General features: G+C 41.5%; 1 protein-coding gene across 6 annotated transcripts in view; it reads left to right on the top strand.

Annotated features, from left to right (window-relative positions):
* LOC128011446 (zinc finger protein castor homolog 1) overlaps nt 1-24,677 on the top strand; it is a 94,028-nt gene that overhangs the window by 65,341 nt on the left and 4,010 nt on the right. For 3 of the 6 annotated variants that reach the window (XM_052593814.1, XM_052593815.1, XM_052593813.1), the window contains exons 3-18: nt 922-1,783; nt 2,693-2,758; nt 5,867-5,957; nt 8,817-8,981; nt 10,432-10,604; nt 10,684-11,546; nt 15,127-15,259; nt 15,703-15,766; nt 16,489-16,643; nt 17,559-17,681; nt 17,882-18,199; nt 18,338-18,536; nt 20,058-20,229; nt 22,390-22,538; nt 22,673-22,907; nt 23,823-24,140. In XM_052593814.1, coding sequence (XP_052449774.1) covers nt 922-1,783; nt 2,693-2,758; nt 5,867-5,957; nt 8,817-8,981; nt 10,432-10,604; nt 10,684-11,546; nt 15,127-15,259; nt 15,703-15,766; nt 16,489-16,643; nt 17,559-17,681; nt 17,882-18,199; nt 18,338-18,536; nt 20,058-20,229; nt 22,390-22,538; nt 22,673-22,907; nt 23,823-24,140 — 4,086 coding nt within the window. The remainder of the gene's footprint in view (nt 1-921; nt 1,784-2,692; nt 2,759-5,866; nt 5,958-8,816; nt 8,982-10,431; nt 10,605-10,683; nt 11,547-15,126; nt 15,260-15,702; nt 15,767-16,488; nt 16,644-17,558; nt 17,682-17,881; nt 18,200-18,337; nt 18,537-20,057; nt 20,230-22,389; nt 22,539-22,672; nt 22,908-23,822; nt 24,141-24,677) is intronic. The other 3 variants (XM_052593818.1, XM_052593817.1, XM_052593816.1) reach the window with 1 other exon arrangement.

Below are 24,677 nucleotides of genomic sequence, written 5' to 3' on the forward strand. Positions count from 1 at the left end.
AAAACAAGTAGATGTAGAGACCTTTAAGGACTGTCATGAAGCTCTAATCTTTAAGCTTGAGATGAAATGATGTGCTAAAACACAGTAGAAGCTGCTAAAATGATGCATGGCAAAGCGTAGGGAGTTTCCTCTCAAATACCTGATACATTTCTCTTAAATTTTTCATGCCCTTTCGATCTCCCAGATCACTTTTCATACTGATGTAGCACGGCTAGTACTAGCCCCAATGCAGCAATGGAAATTTGGGGATTATTTTACATGCTGAGAAGGAGATGTGAAAAGCACGGGCAAGAGACCGATTTAGCAATAACATAGAAATATGAGACCAAAGCTGAAATATTTTAGTATTAATTACCATGGCCTTAGCTAATGTTACCTCTAACCATCTCATTTGCCCAGCAATGAAAAAGGCAATCAAATAAATGGAAAAAAGGTCTGGTGGAGGGCAGGGGTCCTGGCAGGGTGGAGAGGGAGTTTATCTGACACCTCTGTGAAGTTGTCATTTAGAGCCGTGTTCTAGTCCTGACAGACAAACTGAGACAAGATGAGATTTTTTGCATTCATCTGCTGTGGTAAACACTATATCAGAGCCAAGAACTAAGTGCACCGGTGCCAGAGGAGTTTGTGTCCCTTTCTTGCTCACACACATGCACAAAAGACTCTGAAAGGGCTATAATTTAGCCTATAAAAGGCTGGTTAAGCAGCAGGGGACGCTTTCAACCCAAATTGTCTCCTTTTGACCAGTTATCTGACCTCCCTCCAGACATATATGACAGCTAATGGTGCATTATTTCACTATACTGCATTTAAACTACACCTTTATCTCATTCTGTTCATCTTATTGGTTCATCTTGCTATTTTATTTCATTTTATTTTTGATAGATAAAAGGAAATCTAAGTTTTGTTTTTTTTTTCGTATAGGAGAGGCCTCCGCACTACGTGATTATGCCGCCAACACCATGACTGAATTCTTACACATGTTTGGCTACGATGACAAGCAGGGCAGGGATGAGCTGGCCAGGAAGATCAGCTTTGAAAAACTGAAAGCAGCTACCTCAGATCCCTCCTCCCTGAGCAGTGAGGAGGCCACCCGTAGAGCTCGCTTCTCCAAGTATGAGGAGTACATCCGCAAGCTGAAGGCTGGGGAGACCCTGCCCTGGCCTATGCACACCAAGCCCGAAGAGCTCAATTCCAAAATGGAGAAGAGCACTGCCCTCATCCAGCCGGCCCTCACAGGGTCAGAGGGTCAGATATTTCCATCCGGAATGGACCACAAACAAAGCTCGCTCAACCCAGCCCCAACCAACCCATCACACATCCAGAACCTGGCCTCCCGCGCCTCCAAGTACGATTACTTCATCCAGAAGCTGAAGATGGGCGAGAGTCTCAGACAGCAGAACGGCAATTCCTATAAGCGGCCCTCCAAGTACGACTTGGAGAATGTCAAGTTCCTGCACCTCTTTAAACCCGGCGAGGGCAACCCTGACATGGGCGGCGCAATTGCCTTTAAGACCGGCAAGGTCGGTAGGCCGTCAAAGTATGATATACGAAACATCCAGAAGCTCATTCCTGGGAAGGTTGATCCTCCGATGATGCCGAGCATTCTCCCAGCTACAGCAGGAACCCCAGGAACACCAGTCATCAATACAGCTGCTCCTGCGGGGGTCGTGGGACCTCCCGGGACCGTAGACCAGGCGGGCCACCTCGGCTTTAACACTGACCACATGAAGTCCAGCTTCTCCAAGACTGACTCCATCACTACTGGAACCGTCTCCTCAGTCAAGTAAGGCAATCTCTTAAAATTTTACTTAACTGTTTAAACGTTAAACTGACAGGAAATGACTAGAATCCTGAGACTTGTGGGGGGTCAGTAGACCTCCGTTGGCCTTAAAATCAGATTGCAAGTTTGTAGGGCCTTGCTTGGCACTCTTTCTGTGAGTTTCCTGACCTTGTCAATGGTTCAGAACCTTAAGGCTGTTCTCCAGCAGTCCCTGGGCCATCCAGCAATGTGGCCATGTCCAAGCACACACACATACAGTGATTTGTTGTCAAGACCACCCCTAAAGAGACAGATTAACCCCAGGTCATCCCCTGCTGGAGCTGCTAACGTTTTTAGTCCTGAGTTAGTGCTGCTGAACTGCTGCCACCTTGTATACTAAATGCTTCACGCAGAGTATAATGTGCTACATTATGAATTCCTCCTTTTGAGTGCTTATTCAATGAAGGTGGGATGCTAAGTCAAGCGGTGCCACCAAACCCAGACTTCCAAGTAACTGGTAAATCGATGAGAATTGTTTTTGAAGCAGGATGTCCTGAAAGCCGTAGTCATCCCTCATACAAGAGCCAATCAAACAAAATAAAATGCACGCAGCCATTTTCTGGCTTTCTGACACTCAGCACACACCCACATCTTTGCATTTGTGCTCTCTCCAAAAACACACATAAATAATTTATGCATTCAAAAACATTTTTTCCCCTCTGTGCTTTCATTGTTGGGAGGCCATGCATCAAAGCGCGCATATATACCTCCCTGATTCATTCCCAAACCAAATCACTACTCCATCGAAGAAAATGTATATTGATAGCCCAAACTTTGAAATGGCTCATAAGTAAATACTGCGTCAGTTTGTTTTTATTACTGATGGAATGCATACCATTAATCCTTTTCTCTTTTTTTTCCGTGCTATGATAGGAACGGCCTACCTCCTGAGAAACCTGCCACAGAGGACGTCAACGTGTACCAGAAATATATCGCCAGGTATGCAAATCCTCACCCTCTCAAAACTTCACGACAACATTCTTTAATCGAGGACATATTTTATGCCTTAATAAACTAGGACGTAGATTTGCGAAAATACACTTTCTGTGCGGACGATAAATTACGCGTAAGCACGCCAGGTTTATGGACTAAGGAAAATTAATTGAATTAAAGGCTGGAAAGTGAGTAATTTTTTTCCCCAGTGTCAGTTTCCCTGCCAGTCCCGAAGCTGAACTCTGTAAAATCTTGAGCAAACAGCATGAAATGTTTTTGAAAACATCGGACACATTAGACTGCCCTGCATGTGCCCGTGTGTCATCAGGCATGACTGCACAGATAGTTGAGACTTTCATTTCTAATATCTGCACTTCAAATGAAGATACTGAATCAACTAAATGACAGGCACTCGTGACTGCAGACAAAGCACGGAGATAGATGCAGCGCACTCCAATATCGGCTTCTGTTTCCTTTTGTCGCGCCAGTAGAAAGGTGATTATCATTTGTTTATTTATTCTAGTCTTAAAGAGAGAAAAAGGCGCGTTTCAAAAGGCAAAGTGGCTTTGGCGTTAATGATTACTCTCCCAAGCCGTAACATGAAGGCCACAAATCAAAGCCCTGGCACTAACAGACACACACACATCCTTGTGCACACACAAAAACCCTCCTTGGACTGATTACATTTTGCAAGAAGATTTAATTAAGGAATTTTTAATGAGGCTTCTGCTGGCACTGCCAAGAACTGTTTTGATATTTGCACTGCATAATGCATAAAATTTGTCTAAACATCTCGGCAGTTGATGCGCGGGGAGGCAGTAGATAAGCCCAGATACAGTTTCAATTTCCGTGTTGGGAAAAAAAGAAAGGAAAGAGAGGAGGGGAAAAAAGAAAAATGAGGACTCATAAAAAGGGCAAATGCAGCCTGGTGTATTGGGGGGTTGTTGAAGGGGTGGGGGTGGGGGGAATCATCCACGCTAATGAGAGAACAGTCGTGCTAAAAAGCAGCTTTGTAAACTTGTCTACACCCACCTTCCCCCCCACAAAAGGGGAAAAAGTTCTTTATCTCCTCGCGCTGCTGCGGTTTGATGTTTAAAGAGCTTCCCTGGTAGTGTTTAGTCACTGTTTTCCCTCCTAAATGCTTTTATGTACCCACCATTGCACCAAACTTTGATCGGCGTGTCTCTATTGTAAGGGGAGATGTGCGGCAATCTCTGTATCATGGCGATATTAATATTTAATCTGCCGCTGAATAGCAGCGTGGCCCATTAGCCCCCTGACGCGGCAAGTGGGAATTGTCCAGAGGCAAAGTGATACAGCCGGGGTGGGCTGCCATCCCAGGGGGCTTCTGTGTACATAGGAACAGGAATGTTTGAGTGCGACGCAGAGGGGCTGCTAATGGTGGGTGAGTTTAACACGTGCATCTGTGCTGGTGCGACTGTGTGATACACCATACCATAGCCCGTGCTCTAATCTCTTTTGTAAAAGAGTTGGTTCAGCCCAAAATAAAAATTATGCCCTCATTTATTCACCTTCATGTCATTCCAAAACTTCAGTGGAACAAAAAAAGAAGACATTTTCAAAACATTATTCTGGCCATTTTTTCCCCATGCAGTTACTGTGAATGGGAATTGAGGCTTCATGGATATGGATTAGAAAAATGGACCATATGACTATATGTTTTGAGATTTAAATCCAAACAATTGCTTTGCATGAGAAACACACAAACCTTTCAGTGTCATTTTTCATTTCTCTGTTCAGCGAGCTGATGACTGCTGTGTTCGGATCAGTGAGTCATTGAGTTGAACTCAAAAACCAGATCAGTTCAAGTCTGTGAACGAATCATTCATTCGGAATCAAATTTAAATGATTCATTAAAACAATCCAACTCAAAAACCAACAAACCTGATAGTACTACCTCTCTCATTAGTGCACCTTACATTTTAAAATACCTCTAAAAACACTTTCAAGTGTCTTCAGAAGACTTTTTTATGAAACTCAAACTCTCCCGTCCGCATTGAGTGTAACTGCATTGAGAAAAAAAAAAAATTGTTCAATGAAAGGAAGAAATCAAGAGGGTTGTAAAGGACATGTAGGTGAGTAAAAAAATCTTTTTAAAGTCAGCTGATCCTTTAAGAAGCAAACAAAACCACCCTAAGCACCTGCCCCCTCCCTAGTCCTTCAGAACACCACCCACGTTTAGCAGGTAGTGGATTCGCCATTCAATTAGCTTAATGAACTCAGCAAAGTGATTTGTAAAAGCAGTCTAGGGATAATCCAGGCAGTAGGGGGAAAAAAAATTACTTAGCTTTTTCTCTACTTCAGCAGATGGTGCTCTTGGCAGCAGCGGTGCGAATGTTTATTTGTGTGTTTTGAGCTGTAATTGGAGGTTTTTAACAGTCATCATCGTCAGGGTTATAATCAGCCTGTAAACACTCAGGAAATGTGCCTCTTTAAAGCGCCGCCAATCCGCTGAAGACCGGGCGAGTCAGTCGGCGAGAGTGAAGAGGAGGAAGCTGCACGCAGACACACTCAAACCTTTCTATTAGGCCTAACCTTTCCCTGATTAAAGCATAGGCTGTTAACCTGGAGAGCCCAACGCTGATTTGGCAGGGCTTAAAGCACGAGCAAATGAGTGAATTATGTCGGAGGTTACAGTTTAATAAGAGTCTACCTACTGCCTTTGAAGGCAATGGAACTAATTTGGTGGAGATTGCTGTGGCTGGAGAGTGAATTGCAATCGTATGGTCGAGGAAGCGTAGGCCTGTTTTCTCTATGTGTTTATAGTTCCTGGTAATGACTCTGAGCTCCGTGAAGATGACTCTGTCAGTGTTAGGGCATCTATCAAGCGGAGATAAAAGGCTAAATTGCCCTTTTCAAGATCAGCCCCCACATTGTTAGAGGTTTCGTATATGGAATAGAAATAGCGAAAATCTACACCAGTTTCAGTAAATGCGACTTTCTTTTTCTCTTTGAAATTGATCGCTTTGTCTCACTTGCTGTTTTATAAATCGTGTTTATCTTTGTGCTCAATGTGATAATAATGTTTGCATTCAGAATGCTCGGCCAAAACACTAACAATGACACAAATATTATATATCTGTCTGATTGTAGGTTCTCTGGGAGCCAACACTGTGGCCATGTGCACTGTGCTTACCAGTACAGAGAGCATTATCACTGCATGGACCCCGAATGTAACTATCAGGTGAGTACAACAGCCGCAAGCAGGGTTCAAAACTAACGCTCACCAAGTGCTAATGCAAGTAAAATGGCCTATAACTTTCTTAGTTCACCCACTTTTTGATGATAAATGAAACTTTCAGCCAGTAATTTTTGCAATTCAACACACCTAAAGGTTAATACACTCACTGCTTAAAATCCAAGCACCTGGCTTCTGTAAGGATAACCTCATAATGCCAAGAGTATCACAACACCAGTTTAAAGCTCACCTTAACTCTTTCCCAATCACTTCCTGACAGGAGAGAAAGATAACTGTTAGAGGAAATGACTGAAGTGTGCCAGGGTACACACAAGGAAACAGCCAAACAAAACATTACGGACAAGGCTTTTATCTTGCCATCGTACTGGATTAACAGGTTTAGATAGATGAGGTCTATTTCTCAAAACTCAATCAGACAGAGAGTGGCCTTCTCTCTGAGAATGGTAAATAGTTTGAAAAGATGCCTAATTTTTTTTCCTTAGGACATCTGCTAATACTCTTGGGCTACTCATAATCCCCTTTCACATTATTAATCTGATCCATGTCCCCAGAGTTGTCATGTTCAGCACAGCAAAATCAGCATTAAGCAGATCAGAACACAGACAGCAGCGGCTCACGCGCATATGGTGGAAAAGAGCAGGCAAAGACGGGCGCGTTTGTCGAAGACATCAAAAATCCTCCCGCAACAAGAGCCGCTCAGTCTTTTCTTTATCAAGTCCTCTCTAGTCATAATCTCCCACTTCATTTTTAATCATCTGATTACATTTTTCATTATAAACATCCAGGAATCCTGCTGAAGACAACAGGGCAGCTGTTGCATCTAAAAGAGACTTATTCAGCCCAGCAGGCTGCCTCTTGTTATTCAAGAACTATTTCTCAAACTTTAAGAAGAGTTGGCTGAAAAGTCCCTTTGAAGCAAGTCCGTTTTTGGGACTTGCATTGGTTAATAATTCACTGACGTACATGCGTGTCATTTTCGTTTTCACGATTAAGGTCGATATTCTGGATAAGCCTTTGTTCTTATAATTTTACTTTTTTAAATAATTCACTTATTACAAATTTAGGCCATAAGGTTTGTTTAAGTGGTTGTTAAATGTTAGTAACCCAAACCTGCCTTTTAAATAACCCCGAATTCTGATTGATACAGGCGCAAGCTTTCCTGTTGCTAAAACAATAGAGTTTGGAACTAGCAACACCAAGGTGATGGGTTCGATTCCCGGGGAAGCCAAAAACTGATAATGTGGCTTTAGATAAGTGTCTGCTAAATGCATAAGCAATGTAAAACAAAAAAATTATTTGTATTTATATAAACCTGCAACTTTGGTGTAATCTAAAGTTGTGGCAATCTGGTTACTGCGTTTACACGTCACCTACACATAAGACAGGAATGTTTCTGTACATGTAAAGGCGTCAGTGGAACTTGGCAGTTTAGCAATGACAGACAGGAGACTGTGCGCACCCTAGCAGAAAAGTGAGGCTCAGATGAACTTGTTTTTGGAATTGATAAGTCATTAAAATGTTACATGACACAGCGCTGGAATATTATCCTGCGGTTGCCAGCCTTTGCTCCACTCCATACCGGCCCTGCCTCTCCTTTCATGGCCATCCTGCAATGTGATGGGAATCCTAAAATAAATGCCCCCACGACCGTGTGGCCACTCCACTAACTACAGAAGCCCAACTGATACAATTTCCTGCTGTTTTCCACAGTTCCGCTCAGTGTGGCCGGATCTAGATCAGTATCTCTTTTTATTTGTTTGTCGACATCCCAAATACCTGTCATTACCGTTTGTTGGACATCGGCTCATATATCATATAAATACAGTTATCTTCTTTTGAAACAGGATTGGAAATGTAACACTATATATAGCCAAGGTTTAAGTATTTATCTTTGTGTATTTATATATCTTTATTTATTTTTTATTTGCCTGTAAGATAAGCTTCATAGATGGGCAGTGAGGTTTTGTGGATGTTTCTGTCATATTTTTTTTTTCTCCTGTTGCTCATTTATGTAGAAAATATGGATTTACGTTGGAAGAGGCTCATTGATTTCAGCTACTCTTGTTTCAGTTCCTGTAATATTAGCTCAAGCCCAATTACTGCAGATTTGGTTGCCCTGATCTCTCAAGAGTGAGGTTTTTTCCCCCACATCGCTTCGTTTTTTTTCTTCTAGACTGCTCCATGGTGTAGGAGATTTTAATTTCGAGGAGGGGTATTTTAGCATATTTCCTCATTATTATTGTCTAACCCTGCACAAAACTGCGCTTTAATACTTTAATTAAAAATGGAATCATATCTCAGACGGGAATTAAAAGGGAAACATTTTTTGGTTGCCTTGTTTGTTTGTTTGTTGTCTTTTCCCCATCCACGTTCCAAAACCATCTGCATGGAACATGATTTTTCAGAAGCGGAGAATATCGCAAATGTGATCTCGCATGTCAAGTGATCCATCTTAATTAGAAATGGTGAAATAAAACGTAATAAACAGCCTAGCTCAGGAACCTTTTTAAGTAACAGGTTCAAACATCAGGTGAGCCTGGAAAATGGTATAATGTAATATCTTAGTCATAATGCTGTGCTTTATTGTTAAGAGAGTCTATAGTGCAAACTCCAAATGAAATACACCCTTCAAAGTATCCACTTTCAAGTTCTGTCCTCTGCAGTGTGAGTAGGGAACAGTGAATACACCTTCTACCTGCTGCTACGGCCGCTGGTGTTTAGGCTGCAATTTGCTGCAATGCTCTGCAGCTGTTGCATGAGTAATAAAATAACTCATTGCTGGTTTCCTTCAGAACCCACACCCCCACCCCCATCTTACTACCTCTGTGTATCTGTTGTTTACAGAGATTCACCAGTAAGCAGGATGTGATAAGGCATTATAACATGCATAAGAAGCGGGACAACTCCCTGCAGCATGGATTCATGCGCTTCAGCCCTTTGGATGACTGCAGTGTGTACTACCACGGCTGCCATCTCAACGGCAAGAGTACCCACTACCACTGCATGCAGGTAAACCACAGCAAAACCCCTAGTTAAAAAAAAAAAAAGAAAAAAAAAAAACTTCCCCTATATGTGCAGGATTTGAGAAAAGACTAAATATTAAATTCAATTTTCATGAATATAATGAGAAAAAAAAAAAGCTGTGGAAGAATACCTAAAATCTACTTTCCATGCATAATATTAGTGGTAGGCGAATGGTGAATTTTTGTATGATGCAATAATCTTTACGGATGAAATTCTTTAACTATTTCCTTGACCATTTAAGAGTGGTTTTTTTTTTTATAAGACCGAAGTAGTCAGAATAAATGAAATAAGAATTACAAGGATAAAGAAAGTGTGTATACGTCATCTCCCATCGCCCCCTTTCTTTCTCACTCCTTAATTGGCATGGATGAAATTCTAGCAGTTGTTTATATGAACTCAACATTTTTCATCTTTTAGTACCAAGTGGCAAGTTAAAGATTATTTCCCACCAGATCTGTTTAATTCTTTACATCTGCTTATTTTCAAGGTGTCACTTTCGAGACAAGCATTTTTTTTACCCGCAGGCAACAGTGGCCCGGGACTTAAGATATATTCTCTCTTTTTTTTTTTTAAAGCCTCCTTAACGGCGTAATTGTTATTAGACATTTCAGCTCTTGTTTTAACAGCGGTGAGAACAGGCAGATGTTGGCACCCGTTCTCCTGATTTACGGAGAAAAAACAGAGTGGCATTTTTTTCATTGTTTGACTGAATATGGCCAAGTTGCCCTGTTTGCAGGGGTGAAAAGTGCCAGAGATGATATACAATTGCTGGTTTTAATTCAAACATTAGTTCATGTTCGCCTGCTGCCCAGAGAGCTCCTGAGTGCTGCTGTTGAGTAACAGAGCCTTTCAAACAGAACTAAGTGACAGTCTCCCTGAACAACCCCCCTGACACTTTTCCTAAAGCAGAGACCTCTAATATAGACTAAAACCTTAAATGGCAGAAGGTTTCAACCACAAGCCACCTCACCATGCTGCTTTTGCATGCCACATATTGCAAATCACACACACACAAAAAATAGTCCTGTCTTTTATCTCTTTGAAGCCGTTTTCATGAAATGCACACCTGTTTTTTGGGCTAAAGGGTTTGCTTTTCATATTTTATGAGTTGTTGTCTCAAGAGTAAATTTTTAACAAAGCTCAGATCTTGAGAAAATGTTTCCTGCTCATTTTTTTAGGTCACCTGTTTCTTTGCTCCCCACATTGAGTTCATCACCAAACTGAGCTATTTTTGTGTCACATCTTGAGTTGTTGTTTTCATGTCCCTGCAGACTACAAGAGCTCAAGCACAAAGCCTCTGCTTCATACCGAGCATATGATATTTCATCCAGTGCAACTAACTGAAACTCACACTTGGTGTTTATTTCCAAACCATGCATACGCTTTTTCTCATGAAAGCACTTTTTTTTTTTTTTTTTCATTTCCTGTCTGTCAGGTGGGCTGCAACAAGGTGTACACAAGCACCTCTGATGTCATGACTCATGAGAACTTCCATAAGAAAAATGCGCAGCTGATCAACGATGGCTTCCAGAGGTTCCGGGCCACTGAGGATTGTGGGACGGTTGGTTGCCAGTTCTATGGGCAGAAGACCACCCACTTCCACTGCAGGTATGATGTCTGTTCAAATTTAATTTAATGTGTGCTAACTGGCGTTTAAGAGTTTAATCCTTTACCTTCCATCTCTCAGACGCCCAGGCTGTACCTTCACCTTCAAGAACAAGTGTGACATCGAGAAGCACAAGAGCTATCACATCAAAGACGACGCTTACGCCAAGGACGGCTTTAAGAAGTTTTACAAATATGAGGAATGCAAGTACGAAGGCTGCGTCTACAGCAAGGCCACCAACCATTTCCACTGCATACGCCAAGGCTGCGGCTTCACCTTTACCTCCACCAGCCAGATGACCTCACATAAGCGCAAGCATGAGCGCCGCCACATTCGCTCCTCGGGAGTGCTGGGCCTCAGTTCCCCCTTCCTGTTGCCCAAAGAGGAACTGGAAGAGTCCAGCAATGATGACCTCATGGACTACTCAGCCATTAGCAGCAAGAACTCCAGCTTAAGTGCTTCTCCAACAACCCAGCAGTCCTCTAGCATACAGCACATGCTGACCACTCCCACCACCACCATGTCCTCCAGCCACAGCGTCAAGCCAACCACTGCTCTGCCTCCAGCCAGCCGTATTTCCACCCTACTGTCCCAGGCTTTGCCCAGCAATGTGCCCATGGCCCTAGCACTTTCCAATAGTGCACTGGCAGGTGCTTCCAACCCCTTCTTCCCCCTCATTCCCAGAATGCCCATGTCGCTCACTCCCTCTACTGCCAGTCTGATCTCTGCCGTCACCTCCGGAGGTCACTCCATGCCCAGCGATTCTCTACCCCAGACCTCCACCCCGACTGGGGACCCAGCCGCTGCTACTGTAGCATCCACACCAACTTCTTTTGCTGCTTCATCCATTATGGAGAAGATGTCGGCCAGCAAGGGTCTAATATCGCCCATGATGGCCCGACTGGCAGCCGCTGCCCTGAAGCCCTCCATTAACCTGGATGAAGGTTTGTTCATGTCATACTGCATTATTCATTTGTAAGATGAATATTGTTTAGATCAGAACTGATGGGTTGCACAGAGTAATTATAACATTTATTAACTGAATTATAAATTTAAATATTAGTCATTAATAATAAATATTATAATAATTAGAATATTAATGTTGTTTGAAATTCTGGCCAATATTGACAAACCGATAATTATTTTCATATTAGGGCCGATAACCGATAAATGTCTGATTTTATGATTATAGCTGATGTAGTGACTGATGGCAGATGTTAATATTGTATTTTTTTTTTTAATAAATGACTTGAAACTAAAATCAGTCATATTAAATGCTACATAGATTGCAGATTGTGTACATTTTAATAGTCATATGATATATTTTCATTGTAATCATTAATGTTAATATTAAAAGCATTACATTTAATAATAATCAAAATATTATTATTATTATTATTATTAATTAAATTCTTCTCAGTATTGATAAACCATTATTTATTTTCATATTATAGCTCATAGATCTCCAGTATTAAAATTATGCGGTTTGGTTTAGATAAATTAAAATGAAAGCACTACAAATCAAATTCTACTAAGTGAATTTAGGCTTTACAACATAAGGATCTGAAAAGAAGGAAATTAATTTTGAAACAAATACTGATCAAAATAAAAATAAATGATCTATGATATCGGCCGATAATTGATATGGTATATATATTGGTAAATAAAAAATATATATAAAAAATACATTGTGCATCTCTAACCAGTTAAGTGCCACTGGTCTAAATATCCCCAATGCTACTATCTACAACAGGAGTGAATAAATACTTGTTTTTAATAGATACTTTGTCAAAGGATCAGTTTTCTTCACTGTTTAATCATGAGAATATCAGTTCCCTGGGTCACTCTGCCCATGTGTTTCTCTTTCTCAGTACCCACACATCAGTAAAAGGGCACTTTCAGGTCATCTGCTCATCCTATCAACAGACTCTGCTCAAATCTCTGATTTCAGGATTAGGGCAAAATATTAAAGGGCTGGTTTGCTGCTCTAGTCTTGTTATTGCAGCGATCATTGTCATGATACCCACAATCCATTAGCAGATAAGTGCTGAACTAGTGAGTGGGCTCTGTAAAGCTGCCTCTAATAGCATTCTCAGGAGGATCCCAGGGCCTCTTATCTGAGCGTGCACTCGTTCCAACCAAATGGAGCCTGAATAATATTAAGTTGAGAAATTGAAGGTACAAAGCAGCTTTTTATATGCACTCTGATATAGAGGAAGAAATATCAGAAACTGTTGAAGCAGAAATGACTCAGCGCTCCAGAGAGGGGGATGTGTGTATGTGCTGGTGTGTGTATATAAAAGCACTACTTGTTTCAGTATGAAAACACTGATGTGGAGTCTGTGAAGTCTCTTACTCTTCAGCCGTTTTAGGCTAGTGAGTAAAAGGGTTTCCTTGCAAAAAAAAAAAAGTACTGTGGGGGCTTCACGGTGCTGTACTTTCAATATATACCACGGTACTGAATGTTTACCATGAATAATGTTTACTGTACATGGTACTGCAGGTACAAAAAATATAAAAAAAATCATGGTATGCTAATTCTCCATCCCTTGTGGAAGACCCTTACATTTTGTTTTGGCTGCTATAAGGCCATCACAGCCTTTGCAAGAACAGATCTTCTCATAAAAAGCCTACAACCATACAAGAAGGCAAATAAAACGAGCATGTTCCCTCATGTGTGAGCACCTTGCATTTAGTTTTGGTAACTTTGAAAAAAGTAGAGAAAAAAAATCCCCTACTAGACAGAATTGAGAGTGCAGATCATAATGTGGCATTGCTAATTTAACACGTTAGCTCAGAAAAGACGTGTGAACAGGACATTTGGGTAAAATTTGAAGAGGATGTGGTCAGGGCTCAGCGTTAGAAAAGAGAGAACGATGTTTACTGCGGCTATTTTCAAACAGCTTTGTTGTTTTTTCAAACTCTTTTTTTTAGTCAAGGGCCAGTTTGCAAAGAAAACACATCTCAGTCTGACTGTGTAAAATGAGTAGCTTGCTAATTTGTTCAGGTGGCGTTATTTCCTAGTTGAATACGCACTTTTTTTCAAATCCACTCTCACCCCCAGAGTGTTTCAGAGGATCTTGAAATCGGAGGGGTTCGCTAATTAGACACCCAGTACAAATGATCTTTCATGAGTTCAGTAACTTTGTTGAGGTAATTACACAGTACAACATTATTCTTGGATAATTTCCAGCGAAACACCGCGTCGTGAGCATGTGCATTTTTTTTTTCTCTTCTCGCTCTTTTAGATCATCACCGATTTTTGTCATAGAAACTGCAAAGCTGAAGGTTTAATGACTCTCTCCTCACATGGTCGTTATTTAAACGTCCCTTGTTAATGTCAGGCAGTTTATACTCAGAAAAAAAAAAAAACCGAGAGAGTAGAAAGCAGACCGATGTAGGGCAGAGTCATTTACGGACAGGCAGCGAGGTTAATATCAGTGCAATGTCTACTCACACATGCAGACCACAGATTTATATGGATTGGAGGTAGATGAACTAGACCAGTTTTAGGCAAAAAGACAGGCGGTAACTGAGTGTCATGTGCAGCAGAAGACTGAAAATAGGGCTGGAATGAGCTACCCACTTTATTTTGGATGTGATTTACCTAAAGCTGACACATCACAATGAGTCATTAGTTCACCTCCATAACCAACACAGAGTCAAATCACACGCGTCAGGAAGGTTAGAGTGACACTATCTGATAAACTCGTGTTGTGACGCAAAGGAGTGTCTCTCTTCTCTTTACACATGATTAAATTCCATGCCCTCTGAACTGAAGGCCAAGGGCAGGGTGGATGCTTGCTGTCACTTTTCCTCAGCAGGCCAGGTGTCTTAAACAACATCCACCCAAACCACGCAATCACTGCTGATGCACTCAGCGCTCCATCTTTGTGCCTTGAACTCCGAGCCGTTTTTTAATAAAATACCACTTAGTGGCTACCAAAAGCCTGGCTTTCTCTGTATAGCCTGAGGACAAATTAATATTTCAATCATTTGGGGATTGGAGGAAAAGCCAGGTCGCATTCCCGTCAGTGTCCCACCCGCCTCCTTCCTCCTCTCCACGTCGTCTGCATACCTATTTTGAAAACCCGATCGAGAGGTCACGCTATTTGAACCGATCTGATTGGCTGTCACCTCTAATCTGACGGACAAGCAGATGTTCCTTTCGGGCATGCTCAGTGGCATCCGTCGTGGGCCAACAAGGACACACGGCGACGGCAGGGAGGGGCGGGCAGTCTGAATCTGCCACTTTCCCTCAGCATTAGCATGCCTCTTAATGACCAGTTAAGAGGCAGGGCCGCAAATGAGTTGTGACAAGCGCTGCTGAAAACGGAGTCTTTTTCCCTCATTCCTGCTGCCTCTCAATCAACATCTAAACGCCTTGACGGCCTGACACAATTCCACAATAATTATCACTCCTGGTCTTCTCCTTGGCCGGGACAGAAGTCAGATTGGATCTCATCACAGCGGAATAATGCTGACCCACAGTAACTTTGTTTTTTTCTCTTTCTCTCTCCTCAGGGATGGGGCAGCCGACTCAGACAAGCCGGTTTAATCCGGTGGAGGTGAAGCAGGAGCCGGTGGACGGTGCTTCCGCAGCCTCCCAGGAGTCCGTCCAGGAGCACAGCCTGGACCTGAGCAAGAAAGACCACAGGTATCCCATCATCCTCCCCCTCTCGGCTCGCGCCCAGGCCCGCCCCGCCCCGCCGTGATTTATCTCTCGAATAATGCCGTATTGTGTTAATTAGTGTGAGTGCTCTTGTTAAAACCCCCTTCACAAGGTGGGTCTGTGGAGTGATCAAGGAGGACGAGATTTACACGCTCCCTCCTTTTCCCAGCGCTGAGGCCTCCTTTGAGGAAATCCATCATACGAATGCAAAAATTCTCCCATAATGCCCTCTTTTCATAATGCACATCAAGTATGAGGCGTGACATGTTTGCACATTCATTTAGATAAAAAGTGTGTTTGCATAAACCCTAATTTCCAGTCTCCTGCATTTTTTATTTTTTCATTGTATATTCACAATCCTGGATAAATTAAAATATTTACTGTTCTCATGCAAATCCTGCCTAAACGCTGTTCATTTTGTGTTCAAGCGCTGAATCAAACGGACACCCGATGCTGGGAAATACATCTCTTTTATCCTCACTTATGAATAAGGTAAGATTCATCCATCAAACGCTTTTCATCCCAAGACAAATTAGCAGGATGCAGAGGGGGCTGTTTGTTTTTTAATGTTTCACCGCTAATAGGATGAGTTTGTATCATTTAAATTTTCCAGCCATTTTTCATACAGTGTAATTTCAGCCCGCCGCTCGCAAATTAATATAATGAAGCAGGAGCCGGTTGCCACGGCAGATATATAGAGATGTTTGTTTTTTGATGAGCTGTTTTGAACTCTCCGTGCTTTTTTTTTTCTCAGGCTTTCTTCTTTTTCTCCTCCATCTGCTCTATCTTTATTTATGGACTTTGTAAATTATTTGATTAAAAAGTCAGCGCTTAGAAAAAAAAGAGCAACTGTCACCCTCATTTTTTAAAAAGACGAAATGGTGCCGAACAGATATTTAAATGTTGTGTGTTTTTGTGGGGATTAAAATGGACATTGTTTTAATCATATATCATCTATGACTAATATAAATGGTGTGCATGTACCATTACCTTGATGATTTAAATAGAAAACTCGCTCTAGTTCTCCTGAAGGCTTAGCTCAGCTCTCTCTCTCTCTCTCTTCCTGTCTCTCTCTCTCTCTGCTTCATATAAAGTACTGAACGGAAACACATTTGTAGCCTCAAACATAAAGCACACGAAAACCCTTGTGTGTTTGGTCTGTCTTTTTGCAAACTGTGTGATGAAACGTGCCTAAGCAAGTGTTGTGTGTGTAGATGAATCCTGGTTTCTTCGGTGCGTTGGATCTGAAATCAGAGCTGGAGGGAGCTCAGGTGGCAGACGGCTCAGACGCAGCTCATTATCTCAGCAGGGTAATGAAGAGGTCAGACCCAGAGAAACACACTGAGCAGTGGAGGACCTACCTGCGCAGGTGCCTGAAATCATCTTGTGTCCCTATAGAGTCGTTTCCAGCTTTAGTTTTACTTTTACAAAGTCTCGTCCACACTTTTTTTTTTAAAGCATGGAACTGAGGCTTGTTTAATTTTCTTTCACATTAGTTATGCGAGTCTTTCTTTCTTAACACTTTTTATTTGTTAATATATTTTTCATTTGTATTTTCTTTTATTTATTCAACTGAATATTCATGTAAAAAAAAAAAAAAAAAAATATATATATATATATATATATATATATATATATGTGTGTGTGTGTGTGTGTGTGTGTGTGTGTTTCCCTATACATCCGATTTTTATGAACTTTTTATAAAGATTTTTGACTACCAGCCAATCAGTTTAGAATAGTAACTTACATTTTCAAGTGAAAACATGTGAAGAAATGGTGAACAGTTGCACACCTAAAATATACACTTTCCCTACCTATAAACTGTAACCTTAAACCATGGACATGTTACTTATGTCATCTACTATCACCAGCATGCCCAAATAGATCTTCCATTACAGAAAACACAGCCGTGTGTTGGCTGCACATCCTCTGTGTTTTGTTGAAGATGGTGTCTGGTTTTTGTAACCATCCATCTTTATGATGTACCCTTTTGCTTGTCAGTGCCATCCACAGTGTTTATTCCCAGGTTGTTATGTGGAAAGAGAAGATTTATCCAGAGCATGTGCTGTTATGTACAGTATTTACTTATGAAGCCCTAGCAAAATGTCCCAGCTAGAGACCTGCTGCTTTTGGCTCAAGCATAATTCACGTAAAATACCCACCTTATTCAAAGTCAGATCCCGATGAGCTAAACTGAGAACATGAGAGTAACTGACCTGGATTTACGAGCAGTTCGACCCTTTACGTCCTTTTAAAGTTTCTCTTTCTTATAATCTTTGTACAGGTATGACACTGACGATTTCTGTGAAGCCCAGTGTGATTTCTTGCACAAGATACATTTTCATTGCCTAGTGGAAGATTGTGGGGCGCTTTTCAGCACGGTGGACGGAGCCATCAAACACGCCAAGTGAGGAGCGCGCTTGTTCTGGAGCATTACAATCAAACATAATGAATTTAAATCAAAGTTCTTAAATGTTATGGTTCACACCAACACACAAGCGCACATATGCACACGTACACAAAATTTACATGATTATGATCTAGTAATGCTAATTTGCTACTATGTTTGGCAGCTCTAATGGGTGAATCACCTCTATCTGTCATTAGCTTCCACTTCAGAGCCAACCTGAAGGTTAAATCGGAGCCCCCTTTCAACGAGAGCAAGGAATCCAATGATAGCGCCCCTAATCAAATGGCTGCCCCCATTTCCATGGCCAAGACGCCTCCCATGGAGGTGCCCAGCCTGGCTGTGTCTGGGGGCTACAGCTCTTCCCCTTCTCTCCAAGCCTGGAAGCAGCTCGCTGGATCGATCCCCCAACTTCCTGCTTCCATGCCCAGTATGCCAGCCACTTCCCCTCTGGCCACCACCTCGCTGGAAAACGCCAAGCCTCAGGTCAAGCCTGGCTTCCTGCAGTTTCAGGAGAAGTGAGTAGACGTTGTCATTCGTGTAAATTCACGATACTGTGGTGGTATGATTTGAATGGTCTGTGCTGCCTGTATTTCCATGTCTTCTGTGCAGTTTTAAATATCTGACAGACGTTTCGTCACGCTTATCTCCCTCAGTGATCCTTGTCTGGCCACAGACTGCAAATACTCCAATAAGTTCCACTTCCACTGTCTGTTTGGAAATTGCAAATATGTGTGTAAGACATCCGGGAAGGCTGAATCACATTGCTTGGACCACATTAACCCCAACAACAACCTGTTGAATGTGCGAGACCAGTTCTCCTACTATTCTCTGCAGTGTCTTTGTCCTAACCAGGTGAGCTTGATTTTTAGAGGTACTTTTGTATCAGACGTACATTATTGTGTTCGTACTGTACACTTCCATTCAAAGGTTTGAGGTCGGTAACAGTTTGTAAGCATTTTGAAAGATGAGTATAAAGGGTGCATTTATTTGATCAAAAGTACAGTATATGCAGTAATATTGTAAAATATTTTTTTTCAATTTAACATTTTCATTTGAATCTTTTAATACATTTTTCATTATAACATGATCTTTCAGAAATCATTCTAATATGCTAATTTGTTGCTCAAGAAAGATTTATTATTTTCATAAATGTTGAAAACATCTGTGCTGCTTAATATTTGATACAATTTCAGGACTCTTTGAAACAGCATTTATTTAAAATAAGTTATCATATAATGTTAAAATTATCATTTTAATGCATCCTTGCTGATTAAATTTTATAAATTTTCCAATTATTAAAAAAAAAGAAAAAAAAATCTTACTGGTCTTACAGTTTACAATTTTCTTATTTAAAAAAAAGATTAAAAATTAAAATTATAAAGCTGTCTAAATTATTTCAATTTTTAAATTTATTTTGAAGGATCACATAGCTACCCCCCAGAACACCCTGTGAACTCATTGCAATATGCTGAAACCACTGTAAAAAATAACATGAAATAAAATAAATAATAATGATAAAAACACCACCACAACCAACATCCTAGCTCCATGGCAATAAGCTTTGTTACAGACAAACACTCTATTTTCAGAAAACATATAAATTATATTTAAAACACTGAAGACAAAATCCTAGGTACATATTTATTTCACCACAACAAACAAACAAACTAAAAAAAAATGAAAACCACCTTGGAGATCCCAAAGCTGTATAAAATAAACAAGTTTTGCTTTTCATCAAAAATTCCATCATTAATAGAAAAATCCCTCCCCTTCCTGCAACTTGAATTTGGAGCAAAACCTGTTTAAATGAATGCATTTATGCGTCCCATCCCCACTTCTCAGAGCTCCCCCCTCCTCTCCAGAGTAGAGTGGGATCTGTTTATGTGCTCCTGGGGGAACTGCCTCTCTGGAAACAGATGGTGGTGCAGAAACAGGTTACATTGCCGAGGACACACACATGCATGCACACGCAGACTAATGAATTGATAAAAGAGCTGTTTTAGAAATAGATGAATCCCCAAATGAACTAATTGGTGTGTTGTTATTGGGGTCAGTGGCTACAACGTGAACCTAAACTTCAGATTTCCACTGGTCAGTGAGGCTGGACCTGTCACACGCTCTGGGAAAGAAAGAGGAAAAGGATTTAATGAGCACATACTTTATAACCTACTTCTTCCCTTTGGTACCCTGAGTAATGAGTTACTAACTGACAAATGATCAGACCCCATTTCTGTTCAAAAGATGGTTGGTTTAGTAATGATTGTAAATTAATGTAATATGTAATAATTGGCCTGTGAATTAACTGTAGAAAACTGAACCATGGAGACTTGTGCAAAATGGGCCTGAGTTTGGTTTTTTTACTCTTCTCTTTAGCACTGTGAGTTTCGCATGAGGGGCCATTATCATTGTCTGAGACCCGGCTGTTTCTTCGTCACCAACATCACCACCAAACTTCCCTGGCACGTCAAGAAGCACGAGAAAGCTGAAAGACGTGCCGCTAACGGCTTCAAATACTTCACCAAGAGAGAAGAATGTGGCAGACTAGGTAAGAACCAGCTTTCCGTGTATTAAAAGAAATGTCTTGATCACAGAGCGACGGTTCGCATAAAAATGACAATTCTGTCATGTTCCTTTAATCCTTCTCAACCCTTTGGGAATTGCTTGATTCTGTGTGGTTTGCGAAGTAATTTAGTGAATTCAGCATCATGAAATCGTACAAAGCTTACATGTCCCAGCCTCCCACACTCTTCATAGTTTCAGTCACCGTAGACATCAGTTACTCGTGTTTCCAAACACTCTCTGTTCATCCGAGCTCCCACGTTATTCTCAAGCAGTGACTGCAAGCTTGACGTTTGTAATGCAGCTGGAAGAATCAGAGATGGTGTGAAATCAGAGATGATGTAACTGTGATTTCATATCGATGCCATCACCTGCTATGAAAACACTTTTTCCACTGGCTCTGGCTACAGGAAAAGTGCCGTTCCTCTAGTTGAGTCACTAATTGCCATTCTGTTCACAGCAGAACATACAGAGCGTGAAACGGCTGCGCTTCGCACTTATTCACTGAATTTTGAGCATGTTTCTCAGAAGCTGTTATCTCATTAGTATCTGTGCATTGATATTTTGTCAATTGAATGGTTTACATTGACAACAGAGTCAGCGCGCCAGCAGCCGTTTACATTTTGCAGAACAAACACGTTTGGTGGAATTAAAGATGGTCTTGTCTCATTGTAAAACTGGGGACGTTTTATTTATATTAGCGAAAACAGGCCGAGAAAAATGGTGTCTGCTTTTTTGTCATACATTAATACTTCAGTATTTATAGTAGGCAATCAAACAGAGGTTGTTTTCTTGGGTATATTTAACCTGTCAGGAATGAGCAATTACATATGTTTGTTAATTACTGTGCCTGTCGAGCTCAGTCTGTTTGTGTTGCTCTTTTTCAAGCCTCGATCATCATCACAACCAGGCAGATTAAAAGTTTGCAATTTATTTTCTTTCTACTCCCCTCCCCTTAAAGGGAGAGTTCACCCAAAAATTGTGCACCCTCCTTTAGAGCCAAAACCCATCTGCTATGGAACATGAAGAAATGGAGATTGTGAATGGGGATGGTGCTGTTGAGCCATAAAAGAACAAAAATCGTAATAAAAAGAGGTCAGTGTATGTTTTTATGGCCTGTAGGTCCAACTGAATCTGTATAAAAGCATCAACTGTATGAAAAATAAATGATGACCAAATGTTCATTTTTGGGTGTACTGTCCCTTTAAGACAAAAAGAACATTTATTGAAGAGTGGAAAGTATCACAGGTGTCCACAGAGTATAAGGTCTCTCCTGTTGCATGGTTAGTGGCATAAACCAGGGACATATGACAAAAGCAAAGCGTAGAGTCATAAAGAATTGATGGTTCAGCTGGACTGGGAAAGTGGTATCCATGGCAGCAACGTTAAACAGAACACCGGCGCTGAGGTTACCAGGATCTGGTGGCACAAGAGCCCTGATATTTCAGCATGTGCTCGTATTTACTCAACTCTGCCATTTTAAAGTATATCACCCTTGTGTACAAAAGCAATCTGACAACAGGCGGCTTGTTGCGTGGCGCCACGGGTGTCATGGTTACGGACAAGCCCGCACCTGCCCTGAATGCTACTCTTTCAATTATTTCAGCTCGCATTATTCACAATAAAATTATTACGAGCACCCTACAATATTTGATTAGTGCACAGAGGCAGTCTTTAAATTTGAAAACATATAGCAATTAAAATCTGTAGGGCCCTTTGTGTAGAAAAAAATAAATAATAAAAAGAAAAAAGGCGAAGGGGACAGGCGTGAGGGGGAGGAAGTACACCAGCAACAGATAGGTCGTGAAAAATGAATTTAATATGGAAATAATTGTGTGTTTACTTTGGTTTGCAGGGTTGTGCATTATTGCTTCTCCAAATGCAGAATGTATTTATGTAAATTCCAAATTGAATAAAAGATGTCATTGTAATAAAAGAGCACCACAGGTCTAATCTTCAAAAGGTTCGACTTTCCCAGTGTGACACTGGACTCATCTGCTCTGTCTCTCCGCATTATGCAGGCGCGGGACGGAAGCACAATGTCCTCATTACCTCGTTGAGGATCCATGATGTATGTTGTCCCTGAAACCCAGGCGCGATGAAGACGGTCTTTGCTCAAGTTAATTTTGTCGCTCGTCTCTTGCAGGGTGCAAATACAACCAAGTTAACAGCCACTTCCATTGTATCCGTGAGGGCTGTCAGTTCTCCTTCCTGCTCAAGCACCAGATGACCTCCCATGCCCGCAAACACATGAGGCGGATGCTGGGTAAAAACTTCGACAGAGTTCCTTCCCAGGTAAGAAGAATTTTTTTTTGAAGATCACTGCCATAAGTGATCAAAAATTCTATATATCTTCATGCCTGCCACCTGAATGCAAATGCTTTTATTCATTGGGCATTTATTGGATTGTTTTGTGTGCTGTACTTTAGATGGTCTCTCATGGCAACCGACCTGAAGAGATGCAGCACATGGCCAGTCTAGCTTCATCCGGTGTGGTAGGCAGCCACCCTGGTCTGACCCCCAACTTCTCCAGCATGATGGACGACAATGATGACTACATGGATTACACCGGTGGAGGAAGCCCACTGGGTCTCTCCTCAGAGTCCTCCAACCAAGACCGCAGTTGCACCAGCACCCCTGTGGGCAACGATAGTTCACCAGCAGGTGAGTCGACCTCAGTAATAACTAGGGTTATCAATATAAGAGATAGACTGAAGGAAAATAACGGCTCAGTGTGGCCAACAAAGCAAATATTTAAAGATTTGGTCAGTCAGACCAAACTTCCTTGTATTCCTTATGTTAGCCTTTTGAACCTCCCTAAGAACAGAAATGTAAAAACTCTCATTGTATTTGTTGTAGCTGACTCGTAAAGGTACCAAATGTTTTCCACTATAATGATATTTATGAAATTATAAAGCAGTAAATTTGTTATATAGTCCTCCGCACACCCGTCAGATGAATGCCATCCCCCTTCTACATAAGGGAGGTATCCCAGACTTTTCTCATCTCTACTGTCATGGAAATTAGCCACACACAGAGATAAGCACAAGTTATCTACCATTTTCCTTTAGGCTTACAGGTGCTTAAAGTTATTTATTTATTTTGTTTTTGGAATATGACCTAAAATGTGCAGGTGTTACTATAATGGGTGTCCTGGGAATTTACCGGGGAATATCAAAACATAATCTGGGTGCAGTCTGTGCTATTTTATCAGTTAACTTAAAGGCATGTCAGTCATTGTCTGTAGAATTTTGAGAGAGCTCGTTTCGTTGAAGGGATGGGCGACAGGTCTAATTCACAGGCATACATTAGCGAACTGGCTAACAATTTTAAATCTGGGCCTTTGCTCTTTGAATCTGAACTTTCCTTCATTTAATTGATTTTTATAGTTTCACTGTTTGATTTCAAATGTTATCTTTCATTCTCATCACTGTTGCTTTTGGCTGTTGTCTGACTTTTGTTACCATTTGGCTTTCATTTTTTCATTACTTGATCTCTTTCCCTTTTTACCTCCCCACCTCTGTGTCTTGTACCTTCCTGTCTCTGTTACCATCCTTCTTTGGCACCATGTCTCTGTAGGACCAGGCTGTCAGGTCCCTGCCACCACTACCTCTGCTGACTCTCCTCCTTCTTCTCAATCTGCACCTCCTCCTCCACCTCCTCATCAGCCTGCGCTCCAGAGTCAGCCTCCATCTCTCTCCTCGGCTCTTCTCCGGCCACCACTCCCTTCGCTCCCATATCTCCTCTCCCCATCCTGTCTGTCATACTCTCTGCTCAGCGCCTCTCTTGGAGCCACTAGGAGTGTTGTCATGCCAACCAACACACCAGCTTTCAGCCCCATCATTCCTACTTCGTCTTCAGTTAAAAATGACGTCCCTATAGTGCAGGACGCTGCAGGTACCTATCCCGTCTCCACCTGAACACTGCAGCTTTAGAGTCACAGTAGTTTGGACTAGAGCTTATTAGCTGGGTACAACTCTTTAAGCATTTTACACATGCAGTGCAGTTCATACAAGCCACCGAGGTGGTGGTTTTAGTCTTGTGCAGTACATTGCACACCTGCCATTAGGTCCACTGTCTGAAATGCTGTCCATTAGTAGCCTGCTGTAAAGGGCTGGTTTAATCATGCCAGGCTTTAATAGAGTCATGTGATTCCTGCTGGCCAGGACAGGGAGCACATCATTAGCACTGACCTCAGGCTTATGGGAGGGAATCCCGCTCTCCCATAAAGCCAGATGTACGGAAGCACCTTTGAACTCTCCCAATACCTAGACGTGACAATCACGTTAAAATGTCACCAGTACATTATACAAATGGTACTGTCTCTGTTTGATTATAACATGGAATCACATTATATAGTACATTGCTGTAGGAGGAACCTTTGTGGGTAGCTTTGATAGGGCGCATGTGGCGGCTACTGCTTGCAGAATTGCT

This window comes from Carassius gibelio, chromosome B23 (assembly GCF_023724105.1).
Source record: "Carassius gibelio isolate Cgi1373 ecotype wild population from Czech Republic chromosome B23, carGib1.2-hapl.c, whole genome shotgun sequence".
NCBI classification, from domain to species: Eukaryota; Metazoa; Chordata; class Actinopteri; order Cypriniformes; family Cyprinidae; genus Carassius; species Carassius gibelio.